Here is a 24204-nt window from a genome sequence, read left to right as displayed (position 1 = left end):
CACGTGCGCAGCAGTTTCACGTGTCGGTCAGGCAAATTGGATCCGGAGGAATCTGCCTCCCTCGTAAGCGATTGGTTGGACCGAGACGCTTTCGCACAGGTCCCAGTTCCCTTCCATCCCGGGCATTCGATTGGAGCAAAAGGAGGAAGAGTCAGGAAGCTTTTAAACGGGATTGGCTGTCGGGCGTGGAACGTCTCGGCCAGGGCCCTTCTAATTGGCCGCTTTCCGCATGTCCGGCCTCTCATAGGCGAACGCTATCCTTCTGGCTCCGCCCCCTTTGGCTGGGGTCTCGCTGTCTCTGCCTCCCTATTCTCATTCGGCTCCCGACGGCCGCAGCGGAAACAGCGGAGCCTACGGTATGGCGGCGGGCGAGGGCGGGGCCGACTCGCTGCCCCCGCCCTCCCCCTCCTTGCCCGGGCCCCTCCCGGGCCCCGAGCGCGCCTTGGAGGAAGCGGTGGCCTCGGGCAGCCTGAGCCTGGCGGGACGGCGGCTGAGGCACTTCCCCGGAGGAGCCGCTCGGCGCTGGGACCTCAGCGACACCACGCAAGCGGGTGAGGTGCTCGGCCACGCCCCCTCCCGGCCACGCGCCGCCGCGCCGCCTCCTCCGAAGCCCCCTACCCCTCCTTAGTTCTCTGGCCCCGCCCCCAGCGGATCTCTTCTGCCCGCAGGCCCCGCCCTCCCCGTTATACTTTGTGTTTCGGACACGCCCCCTGCTGTGCCCCGCCCCTCCGAAGAAGCGGCTGGGACTTTTCTGCGGCTACCGGCCGCTTCCCCGCCCCCCTGGACTCCAGTGCCCATCATCCGCGCCGCCTGGGATGATGGGAGTTGTAGCTTAAGCACCGGGAGGCCCTGTGGGGAAGCCTCAGCAGGGCCTTCTCGGTGCCTTTAACCTCCCACCAGTCTCTCCTGGGAGCTGGAACGGAGGGCAGCGGGCAGGGGCTCCTCTGCCAGGTGGGTGACAGCCGGCGTGCTAGAGTGATCTTCTGTGGGCTCACCCTCTGCTTTGCATGCGTTCCCTGCTGACTGACATAGTTCTGACCACCGGGGTCCGGCTGCGGCTTCCCCCCCTCCCCATGTGCCTGTGCAGGTTGCTTCGTTAGAGAGGCGGGGATGGAGGGCAAGGAGGAACCGGCTTCTTACTGGGGGAAGTGACTCACCCGAGGCTGGCAGGGCAGCGGCTTCTTCCTGCAGCCACTGGGCCTGCTGGCTCCTGGAATTTCTGCCCTGGGGCGCGCTTGGCTTGGATGGGGGCCGCATGGTGAGAGCCAGAGGCTGGTGGCACATCTCTCTGGCGCAACGCCCAGGGCATCCCCATCGCCTCAGCGGTCAGTGGGAGACTCCTAGCCAGTCGGGAGGAATGGCGCCCAGCCCCCACCCCTCTTTGAACTTGACCCCTTTGTAAGCCAGGAATTACTGGGGTTGCCGGGGAGGCAGCCTGGATGGTTTTCAGAGGCCGAGTGCCAGAGATGACCAGCGGGAGACCCTGGGCACCCTTGGGGCCTAGGCCGGGAGGGGGGCAGTGGGTTGCTTGTGGCTGCCCTGACCTACTACCGCCGGGCAGCCCCCACCCCTCCCTGAGCAGCTGGATTGCAATGGGGGCTAACCATAATTGCTACCCCCCTTTGGGTGCCTCTGACAGCCATGCAGATGTCCCAAAACAAGCAGGGCCCGACTGGAGGGTCTGATTGCCTTGGCTGCAATCAGATCTCTCCCAAAGAGAGATCTCACCCTGTTGCCTGTGGGCTTGCTATGTCCTCTCCGCCCCCCGTGCAGGATCTGTTAGATCAGCCTGCCCAGGTGCCCGATGGGTTCTTTTCATCCTGGACACAGGGCTGAGGTGGCATTGATCCCACTGCTGGGGGAGGCTTTCCATTCCATTGTTCCTCGTACCAGGTCATTGGGGGGGGGGGGGGAGCATGGTGCCACTGTGGTTTTCCTTCTTTTTCTGCAGCCGGTCTTCAGGGGGAGGGGTTGAGCCCAAAGCCCCTGATTTGTGGTGTGCGGCTGGCTTGAGGCTCTGGTTTGACAGGAACAGGAGGTCCCTGGGGAAGGGGGGGGTCACTGGTCAGTCTGGGCTCAGGTATCTCATCTCTGCAAGTAGGCGGATGAACCTCCTCTGGCCAACCATGCAGGGCCACCCAGTTCTGCTCCGGTGGGGCCTGGAGACTGTTGGGTCTGAATGGGACCTGAGCAAGTTTGGGCCTCCCGGGTTTGGGGGCGCTCCTGACAGCCCCACAGCACCTGCCCATCCTGTGCCATGGGACGGAGCTGTCTCCCTTTGGGTCGATGTCATCTGGGGCTGAGGTGGGTGGGCTCTCCTCTGTCACGACACCTGCTCTCTGGTAAAGCCTCCTCCCCTTCCCTGAGATTTGTAAGCCCCTCACCCCACCCGCCCTCCTGTGAGCCCCCAAACTCCGTGCCTCGGCAGGGGGTGTGTGTGCCCGTGGACTTTGCAATTGGGGGTGAAAAGGGAGAGGCTTCCTGGGCATCATTGCTCTGCCGGTTAAGGTGGTTTTTTTCTTGTTTTCTCATCTGGCGAAGCTGCCCAGAGCTGGCTTGGATTGGAGCAGCCGAGAAATTTGATCACTGGATAAGGATTAGGAGCACTTCCTTGTTCGGCTTCCAGGTGGCCGGGAAGAACCGCTGACTGTTGGCTGGAGCTGCGGCCTTCAGCTCTTTCCTCCTTCAGCTTCCTCCCTCCAGAAACGGAGCTTGGAGGGCCCCCCCAGATCCCTGTGGCCCCCAGGCCTTGGCTAGGTTGCTCCGCTTCGTCCTCAGGAAAGGCCCCCCCAGGAGAGGAGCCTTGGGCCTTGCCAATCACGCCAGGCCATGGCTGGCACAAACCAGGGTTTGTAAGTCCATGTGGAAAGCGGCCTCTGGCTGGCTGGCTGGCTGTAAGGAGCTGCATCGTTTCTTCCTGCATCTGGTTTACGTTCAGATGTTACCCTGAGGCGAGTCTGATCCTGAGACAGGCAGCAGCTCCCTCAGGAACAAAAGCCACGTCCCTCCGGCTCCCCCCTTTATGACCCAATCCTTAGCTTTCCCTGGGAGCTTTCCTTCCGGGGATAAAGTTAAAGGAAGCCATCAGGAAAGGTCTTGAAGAAGAAAACTGGGATAAGTGGAGAGCATAAATTGTGGTTTGGTGTGATATTTGAATTGGGCATTGTGTGAAACCTGGATTGGCTGAGGTCATCCAACACAAACCCACATTGTGATTTCTCAGTCACATTAGAGGGACTGTTCCATTAATTCGGCTCATTCTGGTTTATTCTACAAGCCATGATTAGAGGCCACGGCATGACATCCTGGCTGCACCCTTGTGTTTTACGGAAGAGGTTAGAGTGCCTCCTTCTCTCTATGGAGACGTTGAGTGGGGTGTTTCCCACCTGGAGGTTGGGCTGGCGGCATCTGATTACAAGGCGCGATGGAGAACCGGGCAGCTCAGCGTAGAGGCAGGGGCCTTGCGCAGGCCAGAGTTTCTCCACCAGGTCACCTTTAAGAGGTGTGGACGTCAGGCTGGCTGAGGAATTCTGGGAGTTGAAGTCCGAGCATCTTAAAAGTTGACAACGTCAAGACTGGCTGGATGAATGGGTTCCGTCTTGGTGCTTCTTGCACTTGTCACTCAGACTTTTTCTGTGCCACAAGATAGGAATCCGGAGCCCGTAAAGAAGAAGAAGACAGAGATCTTATCCGCCGGGTAGCCAGAAGATCAAGTGGGGCTAAAGCAGGCAGAGCTGCCAGGGGAAGAGGGTTCTTCCATTTTAGGTTCTGAGCTGCGTTCCTTTTTCCCAGCCGACCGAGTCCAGCTGGCTCCCACCGACAGATCTTGCTGGAGGGCTGTGGAAAAACTGACGGGTGGTGGTGGGGAGATCTGCAGAGTGAGAGAGGCCAGTCCTCCTTTGGGGCAGCCAGTTCAGCTACAGATTAACTCTGTGGGAGGCATTTCCGCAGCTGAGGCTGATGGGACCTCTTTGAAAGTAAACCTGTTTTGCGTATCTGAGGAGGGGGATGGCGAGGGGCTCAGGGTGGGCCTTCTTTGCCTGGACCAGAGCAAGCCATGGCTCAGCCACAGCGGGGCAGAAGAGGTTCCACCCATTCTGCAGGCCTCGGCTGCCTCCTCCAGCTGCCCTTGGCTCCTCAGATGGAAGGACCCAGGGGACGCAGGCTGGGCCAGGCCCCTCATTTTCATTGGGTCTCCTCCTCAGGGAAGCCCACCACCCAGTGAGGGTGAGCAATGGGCTGGTGCGTCTCCAGGAATCCCGCTCTCTGGAGTGACCCTTGGAGCGCCCAGACCTTTGTAGCCTGTTGCTCTTGAGAAAGGAATTGGGGGGGGGGGAGGGCTGGCTGTGTTCCTCAGGCCAAAGGTCATGGCCGGGGGGGCACTCCTGCTCCCCCTTCTTGTTGTGGGTGAGTCTTTGGAAATTGAGCCAGACGGAGCCAAACTGGGTGGATCAGGCTTAGGGTAGATGCAAAATCGATCCCCAGGTCCCTAACCCTAACCTGGCAGCCCCCCCCCCCCCGACTTAGGGGCTTCTCTTCTGAGGCAGCTTTCCAAAAAGTAATTAGGAGAATTACTGGCTCTCCCTGCTTCTCCCTTGGTGGAAGAATCCAGGGTGAACCCCTGACCGCCTCCAGCCGAGGGGAGCCCGGCCCCTCCCTCCTCTTCGGCTGCTGGGCCTTTTCCTGAGGCTGCTCAGGGCTGCCTTTCTGGAGCTGGGCAGACTGACCCTGGCCAGGGCAAACCTTCTCCCCCGAGCCCCCCAAGAAGGGGCTCCTCCCTCGCTCCCCTTTGCCTGGGGGCCTGCCTGTTCCTGGTGGGACCCTTGCTGTCAGAGGTGCCATGGAGCCCTGCAGAGAAGGGGGCTACCATTCCCTGGAGAGCAGAGAGCACCAGCAGCAGGGAGCCCCTGCCCTATGTCAGCTTTGAACAGCTGTCCTCTTCCTCCTAATAGCTGGGGTGGGATGGGAGCCCCCTCCTCATTATCACTCAGGAGCCCAACAAGCGGGGTGGCTGCCTAGTTTCCATTTGAGCAAACTGGTGGGGAGAACAGCTTCGGGTTGGGGAGGGTGATATAACTGTCCCATTTTTTTATGGGTACTTGTCAACCCCCCCAAAAAAGGAGAGGGGCCGGGGGCTACTTTATCAAGAGACTCTGGTTCTGCCCCAGGAGCCCATCCCCCTCTCAGTTGTGGGATGGTCAAGGGCTCCGTGGGCCCCTAACCAGGAGCTGGATGCATGCCAGTCTGACTGGAAACAGCCACGGGTTGCTCTGATACCTGGGTCCTGTCCAAGGGGCCTCTTGGCCGGGTAGGGGAGACTCACTCAGCTCCCCCCATTCTACCCCCCCCCAACCAGGGCAGGTCTTTTGCACAGAGAAGGACCTGCCTTCCCTTTGAGTCGCTCTGTGGGGTGGAGGCCCCGGCCGCATAGGACAGGCAAGGCGGCACCCTTGAGAGAAAAGGAGCTGTGGCTGGGCAGCTGGCGTGAGGGTGAGCCTGGATCCAGAGCGGAGAGCCAGTTCTGGCTCTGACCGAATGGAGGGCGTCTGGCTCCATTGAAATCCACCAAGCGAGGCTTCCAATCCGAGCCCCTTTGCTGTCCGTCTGCCCCACGGGGCCTGTAGAAGTAACGCTCGGTTCGGCCAGGGTCAGGCCAAAGCAGCGCTCGCAGTGTGACGGAAGGACACTCGGTTCGGCTTTAAGAGGAGCGGATTGTGTGGCTATGCGATGCTTCCGTGGTGCCCTCTCTTCCCTGCCAGGATTTCGGAGGAGCCCTCGGGACGCTTATCATTCTCATGAGAGGCTGGTGAGGTCGCTCCTCCTCGGTGGGGAACAGGAACCTTCAGCCGAGACTCTGGCGGCTGGAATCAAGTCCCCAAGCCTGCTTTCCTTGTCATGCCGCCTCTGGATGTTTGAGTGTCACGGGCCTGATGCTGACCAGGGACTCCGGTGGCACGATTGGAGGGCTTGGCATCCTCTCCAGAGGAGATGCGCTTCACCCAGCTAGTGGTGCCAGGGAGGCCCCCCTCTGATGAGCAGCATAAGTCTGAGTCAAGGGTGAATCTTACACTCTGAAGGATTCGGAGGGAGCCTGTGTGCCAGGCGTGCCTCTGTGTGTGTGTGTGGGTGTGGGTGTGGGTGTGTGTGTGTGTGAAAGTTGGGATGGGCCTCTGTGGGGTCCCCATCTCCAGCAGAACCGGGGTGCTGGGAGTTGGGCAAGAGCGTCTTGTGCACCAGGAAGTGGCCTCTTCCTCTTTGCCGCCCCACAGGCGTGGCAAGGGCAACAGGGTGGGGAGAATGAGGAAGTCTCTGTGTTGTTGTGGCCTGCGTGCGACCTGAGGGGAGGCAGGAGAGCCGTGACGGGTGATCGGTTCCTGCTGAGGAATCTACCCAGTGTCCCTGGGGCGGGTTCTCAGCCCTGCTCGCCCTTCACTCGTTTCCCCTGGCAGCCGTGTAGTTGCCCAGGAGATGTTACAGCCCTCCCTTGCCCCAAGGCAGGCACGGTGCGAGCTCAGCCCCGGGCAGCTACATGGCTGCTAGGCTTACACAGTTGGTTCCTGCCAGCAGAAGCCCTGGCTTGTATGAAGGGGCAACTGGTAGAAAGCTGAGTTGTGCCTGCTCTGGCTTGGCGCAGTGCCTGTGCCTTGCCCACTCGGAGGGCAAGGGGGTCTCTTCGGATCCCCCCAGGTGCTCCCTTAGGGAAGGCAGTGAGAAGGAGCTAATCACATTCCTCCAGCTTAGTACCTTTCAGGGATCCAGAGTCTTCCAGTGGCTCAGACCAATTTACCTTCTTCACCCTGGCAGGCCAGGATGGGCCCAGCATGTGCTCTCTCCCGCCCGCCCCCGCCCCCCCACCAGTGATCAGGTTTGGTTCCCCTGTGATTGGATGGGGCTGCCCCCCACCCCCAACTTCCCTTTGACTTACTAGAAGTTTGTTTTTCGTGTGTGTTTTCACTTCCTGCTGCCTCCGGTGCAATTTTTCCCTCCCCCAGCCGCCCTCAACGCCTTTCAGCATCAGGAGGCTTAAATGCCTGCCAATTTGCCGCCCAGAGTCACCTTGTAGGGGAGATGGTGGCATAGAAATTTAATAAATAATGATAATGATAATAACGTGGCAGCATCTGGAGACAGCAGAAGAGAAAGAACCAGAGAAGAGAACAAAATGCGAAGACCTGCAAATAGAAATTGAACGACTGTCGCAAAAGGAAGCAAAGGGAGCACCAATAGCAATAGGCGCCTTGGGTGCAATCCCAGAACATCTGGAGCACCACTGGAACACCATCGGCATCAACAAGTTCACTACAAGTCAATTGCAAAAGGCAGCTTTGCTCGGAATAGTTTACACTGTCCAACATCCACATCTGCCTCTCCCAGGTCCTTGGGAAGACAAAAATGCCCAATCCAATCTGAACATCTGGCTGACTTTGCAAAGAACCCTAATAATAAAAGGAAGGGTATCTCATACTTTAAGCTAACCAGGGGAGCCTGAAGACCCCCAGCATGCCATCTGGCATCTCCCTCACGATATCAATGTGGCTTCTGGCTATTTTTGTTGTCGAAGGCCATGTGCAAGTACCCGGCCTCCCCGCTCATTTCCTCGTGCCTGCAGGTGAAGTGGGGCCTTCTCCCCCCTGGTCAGCTCATAGCAAGTTTGAGATGGCACCCGTGCCTGCGTGCAGCAAAGAAATTGGTTAGGAAAAGCAGCAAAGGCCAACAGAAGGGGTTGCAAAAGAAAAGGAAACGGGGGGCCCAGCCAGGCCCCCCCGTTCATCTCTGGGCCACGGACACAAGTTCTCCAGAGATGCAAAGCATTTCTCGATGCATGGCAGGGCGGAGGTTTGGGGGGAATGTGCCCCGCCCCATTGCACAAGCCCCAAGGGTGTGATTCGCACTGATTGGACTCACACTCTTTTCGTGTGCCTTGATTAGGGCATTGTTTATGGCTCGATATGCACCGCCCTTCCGGGATATCCTTATCAGCAGAGGAAATGGCGGCAACTCATAAGCAGAGGTCTGCCGTAAAACCTCCCCCGCTCGCCAGGTGCTCCAGTGCCAAAGCTAGAAGCCAGCCGCCCAGGAGATGGCATCTGTCAGACGGGCACAAGCACACCACAGCCACCCGGTGCGCCAAAGAAAGGAAGCAGGTTGCCAGCACGACACCTTCCCACAAAATGGACGCCCACTCGGCTGTATCCAAAAGGGCCTGACCACTGAACCCAACGGCTACGAAATGGGCAGCAAGGCAGCCGTGGGTCAGAAAGGCCTCCGAAACCACCAAAAGAGCATGGCAGCCACAGGGCCTCACTGTGGCACACACAAACCAACGGAAGCCCTCCAGAACAAAGAGGCCAAAGCAGCCCCAACTTCTGAGGAAGGTCCCGAGGCTCCTTTGCTGGGGGGAGGGGGGCTTCCCTTCTGAAGGGGGCTAGAGGTTAGGGCTGCAGCAGCCGGACAAAAACCGTCTCCTCCAGTCGAGGGATTGTTTGGCTGTGCCTCAGAGTTGAGATTGGTGCTTGGCTTTCTGAGGCCGTCTCAGAATTTCAAGAGTTTATTCCGGTTCTCTCGTCCTTGCCAAAAATGGAAAGGTGGCTGCTTGTGGTTTGAAGGAATGAGGAAGAGCAGAGCCCGATGACTCGTGAGGGGGCCCCTTCTCCGGCGCTTGCGAGGCCCAGCTGGGCCAGGATAGGCTGTGCCCGTCTGCTGACAGCCGGAGGCGGCCGCTTTGTGGAGCAGAGAATCTGGATTCCACCAATTCAAATCTGGACGTCGTGCTGATAAAACGTCTTTCTGGGCTCATTTCTCTCCGGTGGCCTTGAGTGGCTGGTGACCTTGCCTTTCTCTCGGGGGCTGGCAGGAATGAAGCCGTTGGGGGCACTGGCACCCCCGTGGCTCTCGGGGGCCCAAAGTATCCCCCAGCTGAGCGGTTGGGCTGTTTCCCCCACCTTTGGCTGCCCCTTATCCCACCGGCTCTGCCCCCAATGATGCAGCCTCTCCTAGAGAAAGGAACACCCCCAGTGACAACCTGACGGGGGATTCAGGAGAGGCCGAAGCCAGAGGAAAAGGGCCGACTGCCCCAAGGCAATGCCCTTCACCCTACTGGTGTGGGGGGTATTGTGCCATCCTGCAAGCCACCAGCCAGGAAAGAAGTGATGGCCTCAGCCTTGCCTGTCTGGTCCTGCCAGTCTGGTCGCCATCTGCTTGGACAAGACGGGCCCAGGCAAAGGGGGGGGGCCCTGGGGACCTCCACCAGCTGGCTCTTGCCAGGGTCTGTTTTGAGTCCCTCCCAGGGCCTTCCCGGCTTGTCTTGAGGGCCTCAAAGGAGCCATCTTACGTTATCCCTGCCCAGGGCCCCGGAGTCAGTGGGCCCTGGCACCTGGGGGGCAGTGGGGGCTCTGGGCTACTGCTCTTCACCCACAGGGTCCTTCTGGGAGTCAGGAAGGCGGGGGGGGGGGAGAGCTTTCTCCATTCCCATCACTCTCTGTCCACTTCCAGGATCCTTGGGCTGTTTCCACAAGGGGGCTTTGATGTCCTCGTGTGGGGGGGGTGGGGGGAGAGCTGGCCCGTTGTATTGAGCCTGTTCTGGACTCTACTCTTTAGCCCCCTCTCTTTCCCCCTCCTCAGGATGTGCCCCGCAGATGAAGGGGTCTTGCTTTCCAGCCCACGCTCTTTCCCTGTGTCGGTCCGGCTGCTCTCCTTTTATCCCAGAAGAAACCATCTGGCCGCTATTTTTAGGCCGGGTCTGGAGTTGCTCTCCCCCGTGGCCCCCCCCCCGAGATATTATCTCCTGCCTGGGTGCGCCGGGCAAAGCTGAGCGGGGCAGAGCAGGGGCAGCTGCTGCTTCTGATTTTGGACCTTGGTGGGCAGCTGTGAAATACTCTGCGTGGCTGGGAAGGATCCGCTTGCAGCCGGCCCTTCTCTTCCCCCTCCCCACCCCAGTGGGAATGAGAAAGCAGCAGCTGCCCCACGGATTCCACTGCGGAAGGGACTCCCAAGCCCTACTCAGAAGCACCGTAAAGGGCCATTTTGACAGGCAGTTTCCATGACTGCAGAGGCCCCTGCAATTGCCTGCCTGGGCCAGAGATCAACCTTGGAAAATCAGGTTGCTAGTCCTCATGGCTGCCTGGAGGGCCTCTGACGGGTTCTTGGGCTGCCCTGAAGCAGATGGGGCTTCTGGGGACCGGTGCAATGGTCTGGCCTACACCTGGTGCCCAGTGTGAGGGCGCCTGGGGCCCTGAAGTGGCCTGGGGGCTGTGCTGGGAGGGAGCAGAGGGGGAGGGCCGGAGGATCCCTGCCCTGAAGTCGGAGCTGAGGCTGGGCAGGCTGGAAATTGCACAATGAAGGGATTGCAAGGAGATTCAACACCTGCAAGGCTCCTCTCCAGAGTGGGGGTGGGGGTGGGGTGGAATCAGGCAGGGCTCCCCCAGGCTCCCCACCCAAGTGGGAGTTCCTGGGGGGCAAAGCCGCCGTCCTCATGGTGGCTACGGACCCCCCTCCATCCCAGAGACGCCCCAGGGCCTTTCCCTGGCGGGAGGGAGAGGCCTCCTGTTGTGCTGGGCCCTACTGCTGGCTGGGGGTCCCGTTGAGAGGCCCCCGTCAGCTGGACCATGGGGGGAGGGGGCAGGGGACAGGCCCTGTGGGGGGGGAGCTGACCCAGAGGCTGACATATAAGGCCATGAAGCCCAGAGGTTGTCCGAACCCCCCATCCCCCCCCCCCTCGGTCTCTCAGACACAAGCCCAGCCACCCAGCAGGAGCCCTTTGGCCGCCTGGAGTCGGTTTTGGTTTCGATGGTCTTTTGATTGTGACAAAGATTTGTTTTTATTTGTTGCTCCCCTTCCGGTTGGAGCTGCCTAGACTCCTCCAAGGCCAGGCCCAGGCCTGCCTAGACCAAATAAAACATTATCCTAAATAAATACCCAGACGTCACCGTTGCCTGCGGGTCTGGGTTGTGTCGGGGCCTGGTGTGCAGGAAAGTGTGGCGTGTACACCAGCATAACGGGAGGGCCTCTCTGGTCTGGGACTGTGATTCCAGCAGCTGTACCTCAGGACCCATCATCCCCAAACAGCCCAGGTCAGCCTCTGCTGGTGGCCGACTTGCTTCCCCTCCTGCTCCCAAGTTCTTCCGAGCGGCCAGGCCTGGCTCCCAGTTATCCTCCGATGAGGACCCCCCCCCAGTGAAACTGGGTCTTTTGGGGGAGCCCCCCCTCCCCTGGTCCTTTCCTTCCACACGAGTTCCTGCTTTCAGGGAGAGGCTAAAGGCTTCTTCAGCCGCTAGGCCCGTAGATGTTTGCCCCTCGGGTCTTTTGCAAACGGAAGCCTCCTGGGGGTCTGCCAAGGGCCTTTCGGAAGTGGGCTTCCTATGAGACCTCGTAGCAAACAAAGATGGGTGTCCGTTGCATGAAGAGGCCCTACTTTTCTCCTGGGGAAGGGGGGGAGATCCCCAATTGCATAAGGGGTTCGGGGGGCACCATCCGCTCAGAAGCCGCAGTGTCCTTCTGGGACTCCGGGGGCCTGTCTGTGGCTTGGCGGGGGTTCTCCTTCTCTTGCCTTGGCGGGGGGCTCCTCACACGGAGAGCAGCACCGGGGGAGGCGGGTGCCCAAGCGGCCCCCTCTCTTTCTCTCTTGGGGGGCTGCCCAGCATTGCTGGAGTTGCTGGCTGGTTCCGAGGCTGCCCTTCCTGGCCCGGGTCTCTGGGCTGAAGCCACAGGTTGCCTCTGCGGTCAGTAAAGGAAGCCTGGTAGCAGCAGCAGCAGGGAGAAGCTCCGGGAAGTGGGGGTGGGTGCTCTCTGCACATGCTCCAGCAGACGACCCCACCCCCACATCAGTCTGCTTGCCCTGCTAAGGTGGAGCACGGGCTCCCAGGGAGGCTGGGGGAAGGCACATGGCTTTTGAGTCCATCAGGGCTGCCCGGGGAATGATTGTCCACAGGCTTTTGCACGGGGTGGGGGTGGGGCGCCTGAAGTGTCCTTGAAGACCATCCGGTGCCTTGGCCCCCTCCCCTCCGGGTCAGCCTGACAGTGGCCATCTGTGTCCAGGGAAGGTCACGTGGGGCAGCCGGTCTGTCGCTATTGTTCAGGTGGGGGTGGGGGGCAGTTGGCTCCGTGCTACCATCTACCAGCTGCCATCACTTCTCCCCCCCCCCAAAGAAGATCCCTTGAGTTGAAGATAGGTAACCTACATTAGGGAAGGTTTGCAATTAGATAATGGGAGGTTTGGGGCTCCTAATGGTATACGAGGAACTGTTTAAAAATTAGATGGCCGAGTGGGGACACAAGACAGAATAACAGAGTTGGAAGGGACCTTGGAGGTCTTCTAGTCAAGCCTCCTGCTCAAGCAGGAAACCCTATGCCATTCCGACAAGTGGCTGTCCAGCCTCTACTTGAAAACCCCCAGGGTTAAGGGGCGGGGGGGGGGGCGGAGAGGATTTTGGGGTGAAAGAATGGAAGCAGCATCCACAGGTTCCTGGGCTGAGTGAGTCTTGTGGATCTCCTGTGCCTTTGGAACACGGAATAAAAATTGGAAGGGACCTTGGAGGTCCTCTAGTCCAACCCCCTGCTTTCTCTGAACTCATCTGAAAAAGCCCGGGGGGGGGGGATCCAGCGATCTCTCAAGGAAGGATTGGCCACACAGCCATGACGTTTCCCTGGGTTGATGGTTGAAATGCTACATTTTTGAACACTATACCTGCATTGTAAGTTTCAAGAAGATGGAACTAGGCTAACCTGGCCGAACGGCCCTGGACAGGTAGCTCAGAGGCAGCTCCGGCTGAAGAGCCCCTCCTGGTGGAGCTGCTCCCGGGCTCCCTGGATGGGCTGGAGCGGCTTCTAAATTTAGCCCTAGAGCATCCCGGAAGCCGGAGTGCGCAGCAGCATTTCGGAGGTCAGTCCTGGGCCTTTCTTGGCTCTTCCCTGCCCTCCCCAGAGGCTCTGGCAAGGAATGGCTTGCAATCCCCTCCGTTTGGGGCCTGTTTCTTTTCCACGGCCACAAAGCCCCCTTCCCTGTGTCAGAGAGCTCCCTGAAGGCTGAAAAGCTGGCATGTTTCCCGGTGGGGGATCCGCTCTCAAGACCGCAGGGAAGAAGATTCCCTGCTCCTGGAACAAGGGAGCCCGGTTTCGTTAAGTGGAATGGGTTTCTTGGAAATGAGAGTTCCCTCCCAGAGGAGTCCAAGTTCAGAACGTCAAGATTATTTTCTTGTATGTCCCACCTGCCCATCCCCCCTTTCTCAGCCAAAGAGAAACATTGGTCTATCTCAGGGTCTCTAAAGTTGGCCACTTTTAAGACTGGTGGACCTCAACTCCCAGAATTCCCCAGCCAGCCACACGTGGGAGTTGAAATCCAGCAGTCTTAAAAGTGGCCAAGTCTGGAGACCCTAATTCAAGCTTCTCCTATAGAGATGACTATATTTTTGACAGAGAGAGAGAGAGAGAGAGAGAGAGAGATCTGGACAGTTCTATTTACTCTTCCAAAGCTGAAAGGGAGGGAAGGCCAGAGATGGGTCATTGGGAATTGGGTCTTGTGAGCACCGCTTACCCTCTAATGTCCCTTTGTGACGTTAAGCAGGACAAAGTATTCGGACTGCTTTGGCATCTCCAGCAGGGGCAGCCCAGAGAGAGGCCAAGGGGGGGGGGTTGTTCCCCCCCCCCCTTGGCCTCTCTCCCTCTGAAATTAGGGAGTCCCCACATTTCAGTACCAACTGGGTTTAAGTGCAGCTTAAAGGGCAGGGCTGGGCTTGTGTCTCTAAAGAGCAGCAACCCAAGTCAGCAAGTTGTGTGGGCTTCAATGCTGGAGGTTTTATTTTTTTTAATTTTTTTTTAATTAAAAGTTTTTATTTTATAAACAAACAAACAATACATAATCAGTCATTCAATATATCTTCTGAGTACATCTTTTGTATCTTCTTTTTACTCCTCCAATATTTATCATATCTTAATATTATCATTTCCTTTATTATGACATTTCCCCCACATTTCTTACTTCTCTATTATCTCTCTTTTAGTTTTATTAAAAATTAAACAACAATTTTATCCCCAACAACCTTCAACCCCCCCCTCCCCTCCCCTCCCCCCCCCGACTTCCCAGAGCAAAAACAGGGTGTAACATTAAACAAGCATAAGCTAAAATGTACTAACTTACTACAAGATTCAAAACTCCCTCACACTCTTTAACTCTAAAGAGCAGCAACCCAAGTCAGCAAGTTGTGTGGGCTTCAATGCTGGAGGTTTTAAATAAGAGTTTGGACAGCCATTTGTCTGAGATGGTACAGGATTTCCTGCTCGAGCAGGGGGTTGGACTAGAAGACCTCCAAGGTCCCTTCCAACTCTGCTGTTCTGTCAGAGTCGCCTGTCCTTGGGACCTGCTCCTCTCAGCTGTCCAAAGAATAGAAAGCAGGTTGGCCTCTCCCATACATGGCCAGACTCCCTATCCTCCCCCCCCCCCAGACTCAAAAGAAGAGGAAGGACTCGGCCCTGACCGGGGCGGGGGCTGTGGGGTTGACGGTGAGGGATTATCTCAGAAGCTGATGTGGGCCCTGAAAGTATTGCAAGGCTGGGGAGGCTCACCTAGGGAGGACACACCTTGGAGAGGCACCCCTCCCCCTCCCAGAGGGCTGGTGTCCAGCTGATCTGCTGGCAGGGCAGGGGTGGGTTGGTCAGTTCCCTTCTGAAGGAAAAGTTGCTTTTCGGGAGCCGGTGAATGATGCAAATCGAGGCTGCTCAAGCAAATGTGATTTCTCAGGCATCCTTTGCCCTCCGGCCCTTAGATCGAGGCTTTATTGCAGACCCTCTTGGCGTTGCTTCCCCAGAGGTCCCCACCCCCCAGCCTGCCTGCCTTGCAGAGATAAAGCACCAGCTACTTCCAGGCTTTGGTGGACCCACAGAGGGGTCCGGGGAATGAGGGGAGCCTTGTCACAGTAGGGCATCTTCCCCTTTGAGTCAGCAGCTCCCCTTGGGAAGGATTCTGGGATCTCACGATTCTCCTTCCGCACAGATCTCTCGCGGAACCGCTTTGCCGAAGTGCCTGAAGACGCCTGCCACTTGATGTCCCTGGAAGGGCTGAGCCTGTACCACAACTGCCTGCGCAGCCTCCCTCCAGCCATTGCCAACCTCCAGGCCCTCACCCACCTGAACGTTAGGTACTCGGGGAAGGGAGGCAGCCGGGGGCAGCTGGCAGCTGGAGCAAAGGGCCGGGCTGCTGTGCCGGGGTCCCGGCAGGTTCTCGGGTGCCTCCGGAGACCTTCTCAGCCAGCCTGCCTTCCTCCCCACAGCCGGAACCAGATCTCCGCCCTGCCCGCCTGCCTGTGCCGCCTGCCCCTCAAAGTTCTCATTGCCAGCAACAACAAGCTGGCCTCCCTGCCGGAGGACATCGGCTCCCTCGGCAGCCTTCGCCAGCTGGTGAGTCTGCTGGGTGGGCAGAGGGACCCTCAGAGAAAGGCCGAGGCCAAGCCAGGACAGGACAGGCTTTTGGGGCTCCAAGCTGGAAGCCAGAGATGGGGAAGCTGCCCAAATCCATGTGGCTGCAGCACTGTGCAGAACCCTCTTGTGGCTGCCCAGATGTGGCGATGATGGGCAGGGGCTTGAGGGAGGGGTTCGGAGGGCTCTTCGGAGTGGCCAACATCTTGCGGTTCAGCTCTGGCCTGTGCCCTTCCTATCAGCAGTCTGTTTTGGGGAGAGGCCGGGGGTTCACTCAGTTCCCTTTGTCCCTTCCTGGCCAGGATGTCAGCAGCAATGAGCTGCGGTCCCTCCCGGGGAGCATGGGAGGTCTGGAGTGTCTTCGGGATCTCAATGTTCGCCGGAACCAGATCACCATCCTGCCTGAAGGTCAGCAGTTTGGCCAGCCGGCCTCTCCGGGTCGAGTCCGCTGAGCACCTGGGGCATTTGGGGCGCTGGCTGCCCCCGGAGCCTTTCCGACTGCCCCCTTTGCCTTTGCAGAGTTGGCTGAGCTTCCGCTGGTGCGGCTGGACTTTTCCTGCAACCTGGTCACTCGCCTTCCGGTCTGCTTCCGCCACTTGCGATCCCTGCAGTGCCTCCTCTTGGAGAACAATCCCCTGCAGTTCCCACCTGCTCAGGTAGGCGGCCCACCCGCCACGCCCCAGCTCCATTGGGGCCCTCATTGAGCACCTGGGCCTTTCCCCTGGATCTGGCTGACCCTGCCCACCCCCGGCTAATCCCAGGCTGCTTCAGGGATGGAGGCTGGGAGTATGGTGGCCCAGAAAAGGAGGAGGAGGAAAAAAAATTAAATGAGAAAAAATAACGGCAATACGATTGGCTGAAGGGAGACACTAATCGCATGTAAATAAATAATAAATTCTGATCAAATAAGAAATGGGAAAGGACCATGAAGGTGCTACTGTATTTGGCTCGAGCCCCCATTGCCCTGTTCCATATTTGAAACACGCGGAAGCTTTCAAAATCTTTCAGAATAAAGGAAACTGCGATCTGCCCCTCTAGTTTTCAGGCTAAGGTAAATGTGCCAGAAATGCGGCAGTCAAAGGAAGTTGAAAATAAAATAAAGGTTCCTATAATAGAATGATGTGCAGCCTCAAAACAAACTTTAATGTAAAAGTTACTGGCGTAAGAGGAAATTGTGAGTGTAAACTTTGCAATCTGTCGAAACAGCGCCTGCCCCTCCCTCATCCGAGGCCTTCCATCCTGCCAGCCACCCCAGGGAGAAAAGGGGGCTGCTCAGCCTTCAAGCGCTGCTTTCTCCTCTGCCAGGGATCTAATCCCAGCCCAGGAGGCAGAGTGGTCAGGAGAGAAATGGCAGCACTTTTTTTGTTGCAAGGTCTCGAAAAGTGGGCAATCCTCCCTCCCCTGCCACAGAGAAAACCTTGGTTCCCTCTTTTTCTCACCTGCCCGATTTCCGCAGGGCGGTCTCTGCTCTTGTGATCCAGCAGAGCGGATCCTGTCCTCTGAGCCTCCTTGCCAGGGACATCAGCCACACCTGTCGTGGGGTGGGGGCTTCGTCCCACAGCCTGGAAAGGAGCTCTACTGCTCCTTGGCCAGCTGGCCAGAGGACTTCACCCGGCCCTTGGGGGTCCCCTCAGCTCATCAGGCCAGGGAGGAGTCGCAGAGGGATGCAGGCCTGGCCGTTCCTTCCAAGCAGCTGGGATGGCCATTCCGTGTCTGATGGGGCCTCATTTCCGCAGGTCTGCCTGAAAGGCAAAATCCACATCTTCAAATACCTCAATGTCGAGGCCTGCGGCAAAGGCAGGCCGGACCTGGCAGAACTCGCCCAGGGACGCCCCGCCGGCTTTGGCACGTGGTAAGGAGCCAAGGGCAGGCCCCAGAAGGGGCTGTTGGCCATGGTGCCGGTTTCAGCCTCCAGTCAGAGGGAAGGACCTCGGTGATAGCCAGAGCCTCACTCTTGGGGCCGCTTCAGCTACTGTCCTGCCTTTCAGCCTCCCAGATGACTTCTATCCGGCACGGCAACATGGCGGCCTCGACTCGGGCTTCCACAGCGTGGACAGTGGCAGCAAGCGGTGGTCGGGGAATGAGGTACGTGGTGCCTGGTGGGTGAACTCCCTTCGCCCTTTTCCTGTGCTGGAGGAGGGAGCCTCACAGGAGCAGGAGAGACCCTGCAGCCAGGGCTGAAAAGGGGGGCCCTAGGTTTTGCCCTGACTGGGGGCCTCTCTCTTCCTCAGTCCACCGACGAGTTCTCTGACCTCTCCTTCCGCATTGCCGAGTTGGCCCGTGACCCCAAGCAGCTGAGGGAGAAGCGTGGAGGGGCAGGTGAGCACAGGAGAGGATGGGGGTTGTGTGTCCGCCAGCATTGCCATAGCGGAGGAGGGCTGGAGAGTGCCAAGGCAGCTGGAGCCCAGCTCTTGCTCACAGCTGTTCCCTATCCCCACCCCCAGGCGATGCCGGAGAACTGGAGCAGATCGACTACATTGATAGCAGCGTGAACGGGGAGGAGGAAGAGGAGGATTCACTGGTGGAGGAAGAGGCGATGGGGCCCCCTCCGGCTGGGAGGGCCAGCAAGGCATGGACCGGCTTCCCCGGGACAGCGCCCCACGAGGTAAGGGGGCTGCCTCTGGGGAACCTCTCACTCAATCAGCAGAGCAGCTGGGACTCTGTTCCGGGAGGCCGTGGGAAAATACTCTGATTCCTGTGCCGAGCAGCAAGATTGGTTCTGACCTGGGGGAGAGGGGAATGGAGGGGGGAGGAGGGAAGCTCCCGCACTGACTCCTGTGCCCGTCTTCCATAGGAGCCCCAGAAACACGCCAGGATCCCTTCTCAGAGAGTGGGCGCTGCAGAGCCAGGGCTGACGACTGGCAGGTACGGGGCACTCCCTGGCCAGCAGTGTTGCCTTGGGGAGGCCAGCAGAAAGTGGGGTCTTGCCCTGCCAGGTCTCTGCCAAGAGGGGGCTGGTCCTCCTCCAGGAATCGCGGGGCGGGCAGGCCAGTTCTTCTGCCTCTCCGGACATGCCCCCCTCCTAGCACAGTCGATCCTTGGCTCTGCGGACTGGGTGGTTTGGGGCCCCACCACTGGCTCGGCCTGAGCAGCTCCCCCCCGTGGACTTAGACTCTTCCTCCCCATTTTTTAGGAGCAGCAGTGGGGCCGGCCTCGCCAAGCCAGAGTTCTCAGCCGAGGAGCGCCGTCGCCCTGAACTCCTGCAGCTATGGCAGGAAAGGGAGCGCCAGCACCAGCGGTGGACACAGGGAGCCGAGAGGCCGGACAGGTGGGCATCTGCGACTCCCTGGCATCGGCGGCTTTGGAGCCCTCCAGCTGGGGGAGTCGGTCCGTCCACCAGTCTCCAGTCAGCAGAGACCACATTGGCTGGCATCCTCTCCATGGGTCTGCAGGCATATGCAGGGGCAGCTGAAGCCACTGTGCCTCCTGCTAGATGACCAGAGAGATGCCCTCTGCCAGCCTTTCCTCTCCAGGAAGTGCCCCTCCAACCTCTGGAAGGAATTGGCCTCCTCCCCATGTGCTCAGTTAAATCGCTAAGCGCCTCCTAGTTGACTTCAGACACCTCCAGGATTAGGTGGGGGGCGCAGCAGGAGCCGGTCACCTTCAGCGAACAGGGAGGCTTTGGCCCCTCTTGCCCGTTCTCTGCCTCACAGCCTGTCCTCCTCCTGGCTCCTTCGGAGGGCTCTGCTCTTTCCCAAAGGCCAGAGATGGAGGGCCGGCAAAGGGCACCCAGGGTCTCTGTGGGGCTGGCTGGGTTTCTGTCCTGAAGGCACCTCTTGTTTCCGCAGCAGCAGCCTGGCCGAGAAGGGCAGTGGCCTCCCTCAGCCGAAGCATCCTGGCCAGGTAGGAGCTACCACAAGTGCTGCCTTTGCCCTGGCACCACCCTCTAGGGAAAGGTGGGGCTGGGTGGCAGGTGGAGAGAGCCGGCCACTGGCTCAGCCCCTTGTGGGAACCAGGGTGGGCCGAGAAGGCGGAACAGGTTTACTTGGGCCCTGCGTGTTGTATGAACTTCTCTGTGCCGTGTGAATTCAGCTGGTGGGGCTGGGGCTGTTTGGGTCCTGGAGAGAGGGCAGGGCTGGTGCTGTGGATGCTGGGTCTTCTGGCAGCCGCCCGCTTGATGTGCGTCCTTGTCCAGTGGGAGAGGCCTGGCCAACCCCCTGGCTCTGCACCCCGTCTGAATGCAGGCGCTGGCCCTGACCTCCTCCCTTTGTGGCCTTTCAGGGAGCCGAACAGCCGGCTGGTTCCCCCAGGCACAGTCCACGCTCTGCAGGTAGGTCCCCCCCACCCCCACCCCAGAAGAGAAGCTGCAGGACCTCCCGAGCCCTTCCTTGCTCTGTCCTGACAGCCAAGGGGGGAGGGACGGACGGGAAGACTCGGCCGAGGGCCTGTTGCGAGGCCTCTGCTCTGGGGATGGCTCAGCCTGCCTCCCAGGCCCCCATCCACACCCACGCACGGTATGCTTCCCCTTCGGGGTAGATGGCATTAGGTGGAAAAGGACACGGCAAGGAGAGGTGGAGAGGAGGGCGGAGAGGCCAGGCAGCTGGGCCTGATTTCACCCCATTTAGTGTCCTACCCCCCCCCCCCACCTCTCGCTCTTTGCCGTCAACCACCAGGCCCGCCTGCCACTCCAGTCGCTGCTTTCCATTTTCTAAAACTTCATTTTGCATTTTTGAGAATCTCAGAAGCTCCATTCAGGCTTTCATTTTTCAATGTTTCTCTCTTTCTTGTGTCTCTTTAGCATTCTTTCCTCCTTCCTCCTTTCTCTCTGTACGTCGCCCGGAGAGTCTTTTCACGCGGGCCGCTCACTTCACTGCATTCGCTTCACACCCGTTCACACCCACACCCACACTCCCATTCCCTCCAGGCGGCTGCATGCTCAGTGGCCCTTTCCCACTGAATCCAGTTGGCGAATTTTTGCCAAAACCCTCGCCCCCCCCCTTTAGGTAAGGAAACGGGCAGAGGTAGGTCCCCATTTCTTTCCTCCAAGAGGCCACGAATACTTTAACTGCTTTCCTGCCGGCCAAGCCTCCCCTGCCCACTTTCCCCTTCTTGGCAAACCGCCTTCCAAGGCGCAGCGATGCATCGAGCGAAGGCTTAATTTGCTTCCCTGCCAGGCATGGATCCCCCTGGCCTTTGCTCCGTTTCCCTCTGCTCTCTCGTTCCTGACTTCTTCTGTTCTCTCTCTTCTTCCTTCTCTTTGATTTTATTGTAGATCCTTTTTTTGACTCTTGTGAGCTCACCCAGAATGGTTTGATAAGTAAATAAACACCCTGATGCCTGTGCCCCACCAACTAGGTGGTGTGTGAGGTGCGTGGACACACACTGCCCCCTCCCCTGGCTCCCAGAATCCTGTGAGTCCCTGGCCAACCTTGAGCCCTTCTGCCCGTACAGACCCTCTGCTCTGCCAGAGCTCCACGGCGGCCAGTCTTGCGCCCCGCGATGCCAGCTTGGCGCAGAGGCCTTCCAGCTTCCTCTTCCGCTCTTCCTCCCAAAAGAGCACCCAGCGGAGTTCGGGTGAGTGTTCGAGAGAAGCCGGGATTCTTCCCCCATGCCACTTGGCAGGCCCATCCGGGCGGCTTCGAGCTCCCTCTGACCGCTGAAAAGTAGCTCCTGGCTGCTGATGGCATCGGGACGGGGCTTGAAAAGGGCAGAGGAGAGAGGGGGGACCCCGGGGTTAGGAAAGGAGGGTGGCAGGAAGAGTTGCAGCATAACTATAGCGAGGGCTGCCAAGGTGTGGGCTCAGCCAGCTGAGACGCCAACGGGTCTCTTCGGAAGCAGGGAGAGGAACGCAAGCTCCGTTTTGCTCCAAGGGCAAAACCCGTTTCAAGTTTTGACGGTCCGGAGAACGTTTGGAAGCGGCTGGCACACAACTCCCTAATGCACTGAGGGGCGGGGGGGGGGGGGGGAGTGGAGCAGAGTGTAATCCAACTGGCAGGATTCTGTCAGTTCAGCAGTTTCAGCCACCGCACCTTTGGCTTCCCTGTGGGGCCTGGTCTGCCTGATGGGGCTGAGAGGGGCCAAATAGAGGGGCAGCCCCCGGAAGCTACTCTGCTGCCCCCGCTTCTTCTCGTCAGCAGTCGGGTCCTCAGTCAGCCACTCGGGGCAATCCTCCTAGCTGGCTGCAGCTCCCCGGAGACAAGCTTGCTCTTCTGGGAGGCCCCAGCCAGGCTCAGCATTATAGGCTTCCCTGAGCGCTGCCAAACCCTCCTTGCAGATTCCCCGTCTCCTGAGCTCAGCAGCCCCTCGAGGTCCCGTGCGGGATCCCAGGCCCCAGACGAGAGGGAGCTCCTTGGACAGCTGCGCAAGGTAGGAGTTCTGGTGGCTCTGTCCCAGCTGCGATCTGGGGCGGGGCACGTCTAAGCAAGGTGTGGCCAAACCCAGAGAATGGCTTCCGGGTGGAGGGTCACAGCTGGAAGTTGGGGTGTCCTGAGAGGGAGGGGAGGGGACGGAGCTGGCACTCAAGCTGGGCATCCTGCTGCCAAGGCCTTGGGCCCCAAGGGGAGCCTTTGGGGTACATTATCAAGCCTGGCACCCCAGCCTCAAAGGCAGCTGTCGGCCTCTGGAGCCTCTCTTTCCCCTCCCCCCAGGCAATTGAGTCCCATCTGAACCTAATACTGGCGGAGGACTTGGGCGAGGCCCTGGCCGACGGGGTCATCCTTTGCCAGCTGGCAAACCGTCTGTGCCCACGCTCTGTGCCCTTCATCCACGTGCCCTCGCCTGCTGTGGTGAGCCTCTCTTTGGAAGGGCTGGGGGGCAGAACGGGTCTCACTCCTACCTCAGGGTAGCCTTGGCTGGCAACAGGCTGCCTGGGCTCCACTGCAGCTGAAAGTGCCTCTGCCTGGGCCACTGCTGCCTGTGCGTGCCCGGCAGGCTGAGCCTCCTCGCTGCCCTTGCCCACCGACACCCCTCTCTCTTCTTTGCCACAGCCGAAGCTGAATGCCGCCAAGAGCCGCAAGAATCTGCAGAGCTTCCTGGCCGCCTGCCGCCAGCTTGGGATTCCAGAGGTGAGGCTGGATAGGCGGTCCCTGGGGGGCCCCTTCCCCACCATTTCTTTCAGGGCCTGCCCTCCCCCCCTCCAAGCAAAAGCAGGCGTTCCCTCGCCCTTCCTCGCTTCTGTTCCGTGTTCTCTTAACGTTTACGTGTCCGTCTTTCTGTGCCTGTGTTCTCTCGCCTGCCGCAGGTGTCTCTCTGTGGTGGCCCAGACATTGCCCTCCTCCTCCAAGGCAACGTCCGTGGCTTCCTGTGCCTGCTGGAGGCCTTGCTGCTGCTACACCCAGCGGCAGGGGGGCCCCTTGCCCCCGCTGCCCTCCATGGCCACCTCGCCGGCTTTGGTGTCTTCTATGCCTGCGTCATGTTGCTGTTGTACTTTGCCTATTGCCAACTGTGTGGCTTCTGCTGCTGCTGCTGAGCGCTTGGACGCTCGTCCTGACGGCCGCCAAACTGAGCAGGACCGCCCGGCTCCCAGCAGCCCCTGCGGAGCCAGACCCTGCATTACCCGGTCAGAGACTCCGGCCGCAGGCAGGCTGCCCCTTGCTAGGGAAATCTGCCCTCTGGTTTCAGACCGTTAACCGGCAACCCTCCCGGCTTCGCTCACCCAGGCCTCCGTTCTTCAGGCAGCCCAATGGGTTGGGGGCGGTGAAGAACCCCCGGCAATCCATGTCCCTTTCTCCAGTCAGGGTCTCCTGACCCCGCCCCACCCGAGGCTGCCGGTCCCCCCATTTCAAACCCACCACGGCCCTCTTGGTCACACCTGTGCCTTCTCCCCAGCACCTTCTCTCCCCCGTGCCCCTTTGGCTCCCCTTCCCAAGCGCCTCCTGGGGCAGGATGGCCCTGGCGTGCCCCACCTGGCAACCCCGAGGCCTGCGCTTGCTTTTGGCCCGCAGGAACCGAGCTGCTTGGAGCACAGCAGCTCTGGGTTGTCCAGTCCCAGTGTGGGCGCTCTGGTCTGCTGGCCGAGAGTTGGAGCCTTTTGTAGCTTTTGCAAGGAGGCCTGGTGGGCTATTTTGCCCGCTCAGAGCTTGGCAGTTTCAAGGGCTGCGGGGCAAATGGCCCCAACCTCCTGGGAGACCCGGGCACTCGCTCGCCACAACAGCAGCCTGACCCTGGGGCACAGCAGGGCCCCTCCTCTATCTCAGGCCGCCTGTGCTGGAGGGTCCGCGAGTGGGACCTCCTCTGGATGAAGGTGGGAGGGAGGAGCCCCCGTGTGCCCCCAGCCTCTCGGCCTGGCCCGCCTTGGCCCCACCAGCTCCTTTGCTCTTCCAGTTCAGGGGAAATGCCTTAACGGTTGCCCTTTCTGGCCAGGCTGCCTTAAGTCCCTTAAATGATATATGTTTTTTACACACACAGAGACATATATATATGTATATGTATATTTGAAGATCTATGGGAGGTTGTGAAGATTTGTGTTTCTGCCACTTGTACCATATATTGTAAATATCTCCTCTTATTTATCGTCTTCCTCCCCGCGGGAAGGAAAGGCTCCCAGGGGCTGCAGCTCCTTCCCCTCCCCCCCCCACGCTCCTCCTGTATTTGCCCGAAAAAAGGGGATTTTCCCAAGCGGAATCTCGGCCTCCGTCTCGCTTTCTTGCTCGCCGGCGCGCGCTTCCCGGGCTGCCCCGGGCGGAGGGGCTGGGGGCTCCGAGGGGCCCCGGGCGAGACCCCCGCCGCTGACCGGCGCCTCCCCTCGCCCCCCCAGGCCGAGCTCCGCTGCCCCCGCGGGATGGACGACCAGGACCTGCCCCGAATGGCCGCCGCGGTGCGGGCGCTGCTGGCCGCCGACCGGAGGGGCGGGGCGGCCGA

The 24204-nt window shown here is 59.5% G+C and overlaps 1 protein-coding gene across 2 annotated transcripts; it reads left to right on the top strand.

Moving 5' to 3' along the window:
• Positions 1–344: 344 nt before the first annotated feature.
• Positions 345–23722, top strand: LRCH4 (leucine rich repeats and calponin homology domain containing 4). 2 transcript variants are annotated; one of them, XM_070954659.1, is made up of 18 exons: positions 345–551; positions 14984–15128; positions 15261–15387; positions 15708–15813; positions 15925–16061; positions 17142–17257; positions 17394–17490; positions 17637–17724; positions 17850–18010; positions 18200–18270; positions 18539–18673; positions 19197–19248; positions 19627–19675; positions 20797–20919; positions 21620–21711; positions 21993–22130; positions 22332–22409; positions 22586–23722. In XM_070954659.1, exons 1-18 carry the CDS (start codon positions 359–361, stop codon positions 22811–22813), a joined length of 2136 nt encoding a protein of 711 aa, XP_070810760.1. In that variant the 5' UTR covers positions 345–358; the 3' UTR covers positions 22814–23722. The 2 variants fall into 2 exon arrangements, with proteins under 2 accessions (XP_070810760.1, XP_070810758.1); XM_070954657.1 differs by having other exon boundaries at positions 19194–19248.
• Positions 23723–24204: the final 482 nt, after the last annotated feature.

Source organism: Pituophis catenifer, unplaced genomic scaffold (assembly GCF_029215685.1).
Source record: "Pituophis catenifer annectens isolate HBS135680 unplaced genomic scaffold, rPitCat1.0.hap2 SCAF_15, whole genome shotgun sequence".
NCBI lineage: Eukaryota > Metazoa > Chordata > Lepidosauria > Squamata > Colubridae > Pituophis > Pituophis catenifer.
The sequence above is the reverse complement of the archived record's forward strand: the minus strand, read 5'-3'. Positions and strand labels throughout refer to the sequence as shown.

Excerpts from the sequence above, each read along its gene's own strand:
- LRCH4 (XM_070954657.1), top strand. The coding sequence starts at position 359 with ATGGCGGCGGGCGAGGGCGGGGCCGACTCGCTGCCCCCGCCCTCCCCC. Across the intron at positions 15,129-15,260 it reads CTCACCCACCTGAACGTTAG|CCGGAACCAGATCTCCGCCC; the intron begins GTACTCGGGGAA and ends TCCTCCCCACAG. Across the intron at positions 17,491-17,636 it reads AGCGGTGGTCGGGGAATGAG|TCCACCGACGAGTTCTCTGA; the intron begins GTACGTGGTGCC and ends TCTCTTCCTCAG.